Source organism: Vigna unguiculata, chromosome 7 (assembly GCF_004118075.2).
Source record: "Vigna unguiculata cultivar IT97K-499-35 chromosome 7, ASM411807v1, whole genome shotgun sequence".
Lineage (NCBI taxonomy): Eukaryota > Viridiplantae > Streptophyta > Magnoliopsida > Fabales > Fabaceae > Vigna > Vigna unguiculata.
The window spans coordinates 20172470-20174421 of record NC_040285.1 but is presented as its reverse complement, the minus strand read 5'-3'; the positions used below and the strand labels follow the sequence as shown (position 1 = coordinate 20174421).

Sequence of the window (1952 nt, the reverse complement as noted above, 5' to 3'; positions counted from 1 at the left end):
ACATAAAGAAAATATCAAAAAATATTATAGTAAATGTTATCTTTAAAATATATATGCTATAAAATGTATTTTAAGATAAGAAATAGGAAGATTAATCAAAATATTAATTAATTTATCTTAACTGTTAATTACTCGTGTCATTTTTGTTAGAAAGTGCTTCTTCATTTTATTTCGGCAGCCCACTGACCATATAGGGCTTTGGTCTTTATCATAGAACTTAGATATGGGCCTATTCAGCCCAAAATCACACTCCCTCTCCATGGACAATGAGGCAATGTTTTTGGTAGAAAAAAAGAAACAACTACCATTAAAGTAGGAGAGTCCGAGTACACAAAAGTACACCAAAGAGAAAGTGAAACATAAAAAAGTGATCAAACTAAAAAGTGTTAAAAGTCAAACTCAGTAACTTGAAACTCCGGCATATATGTAAGATCTTCATGTATCATCCCTTATTTCCTGCACGTTTAACACTATCATGAAAATCTACCATAATATTCTGACACAAGGTAAAAAGAGATACTAGTATTTAAGAAACTTAACTGTTTTGATTAATGGTGGCTGCTGCAGCCATGGACGCAGCGACCCCACCAGGGGTAGTTTTCATGTCCAACTTGTTCCTCAGCTCAGCTCCAATCACTCCCTCTGCATCTTCTCGCGTCACCGCTTTATCACCTTGCAGTTTCTCCCTCGCATCCTACATTCACAGTAACAGTTAATGTCTCATTCTCTTGTTGAGAAAGAAAAGAGATAAGACAGGTTAATTACTGTTAAGACATCAGACAAGGTTGTCTTGTCGGACTGAGGCACAGTGCGTGTGTTACGTGTGGCTGCAGACTGGGCCCTGGCGCCCAACCCCCCACTCTTTGTCTCGTTCTTCCCGGTGGCTCTCATTTCGGCCACTTGTATTGCGGCGGCGTCGCTTTCATCCACTGGCTTGTCCCCCGCTCCGGCCACCGCAGCTGCTTCCAGCGCCTCTCCGATGGTTATGGCGTCTCGCTCAAGCGCGGTGCTCGGGGTTTCCATCGGAATCTCGGGCTCAACGAACTGCCCCACCACGTGTCCTCCCACCGACTCAGTGATGACGCGTTGGCCATCCACTTTGCCTTCCAAGACGCTAACGCCTTGCTCCCTTGCCACGCCGGAGAGTTCGCCACGACCGACGTTGCCGTCGCGGACGTTAACGGCGGCCGCGGATTGCATTACGGAGGCGGGGCCTCCCTTTTGAGTTTGGCCTAATATTTGGTGCTCTTTAGCTTGCATGAGAGCTGCGTCTTTTGGCGCGATGGTTTGGGATGCCAAATCGCCGGAGACGTCGAAAACGTCGCCGTATTTGATTGGATCTTTCTCCGCTTGAGGCCTCTTCGGCTGCTCCTGGCTCATGGTGATTCGACTTTACAACTTTATATTTTAATTGAAGAGAATGGATTGTACGTTTTCTCGTGTTGGATGGTTTGATTTTGGGTTGAGACTTGGAATATATATATATGTCCCAATCGATGTTTCTTCGGATACTAGAAGAGAAGACACGAGAGAGAGGAATTTACACTTGTCAGATGGAAACAGATGATGATTCAGAGTTTTGAGAAACAGGTGGCGCTGAAGAGCACCCAGAGCATGACACATGGTAACGAATCCATGTTCTAGACCGACCAACCGATATACATTGCGCGGTTCATTCTTGTTTTTCTTTTCTTTTCTTTTCCTTTCGCAAATTTTGTCAAAGTGGTGCATTTTTATTTGATATTACTAAAATAATTAGAATCTTAATCTATAAATAAATCTTGCAACTTCAATATTATGAGATTGAAAGTGAAGTGATGGAAGGAAGATGCAACTGCTATATTGTAGTGGTCGAAATGAGGGAAATAGTAGGCGTTTTGATTATTAGATCCTATAGGAATCTAGTAAATGAGTTATATGACTTATATAGGGATAAATATAGCAATAAATAA

At 42.4% G+C, this 1952-nt stretch overlaps 1 protein-coding gene across 1 annotated transcript; it reads right to left on the bottom strand.

Moving 5' to 3' along the window:
• Window positions 1-204: 204 nt before the first annotated feature.
• On the bottom strand, window positions 205-1464 carry LOC114190852 (late embryogenesis abundant protein D-34-like). The gene is made up of 3 exons (XM_028079902.1): window positions 766-1464; window positions 540-694; window positions 205-456 (listed from the first exon to the last, which is right to left on the bottom strand). Exons 1-3 carry the CDS (start codon window positions 1378-1380, stop codon window positions 450-452), a joined length of 777 nt encoding a protein of 258 aa, XP_027935703.1. The 5' UTR covers window positions 1381-1464; the 3' UTR covers window positions 205-449.
• Window positions 1465-1952: the final 488 nt, after the last annotated feature.

What these genes read in the sequence shown, in the direction of transcription:
- LOC114190852 (XM_028079902.1), bottom strand. Translation starts at nt 1,380, where the DNA reads ATGAGCCAGGAGCAGCCGAAGAGGCCTCAAGCGGAGAAAGATCCAATC. An exon ending in CCTTGTCTGATGTCTTAACA is followed by an intron (nt 695 to 765) that starts GTAATTAACCTG and finishes CTGTGAATGTAG; the next exon opens with GATGCGAGGGAGAAACTGCA.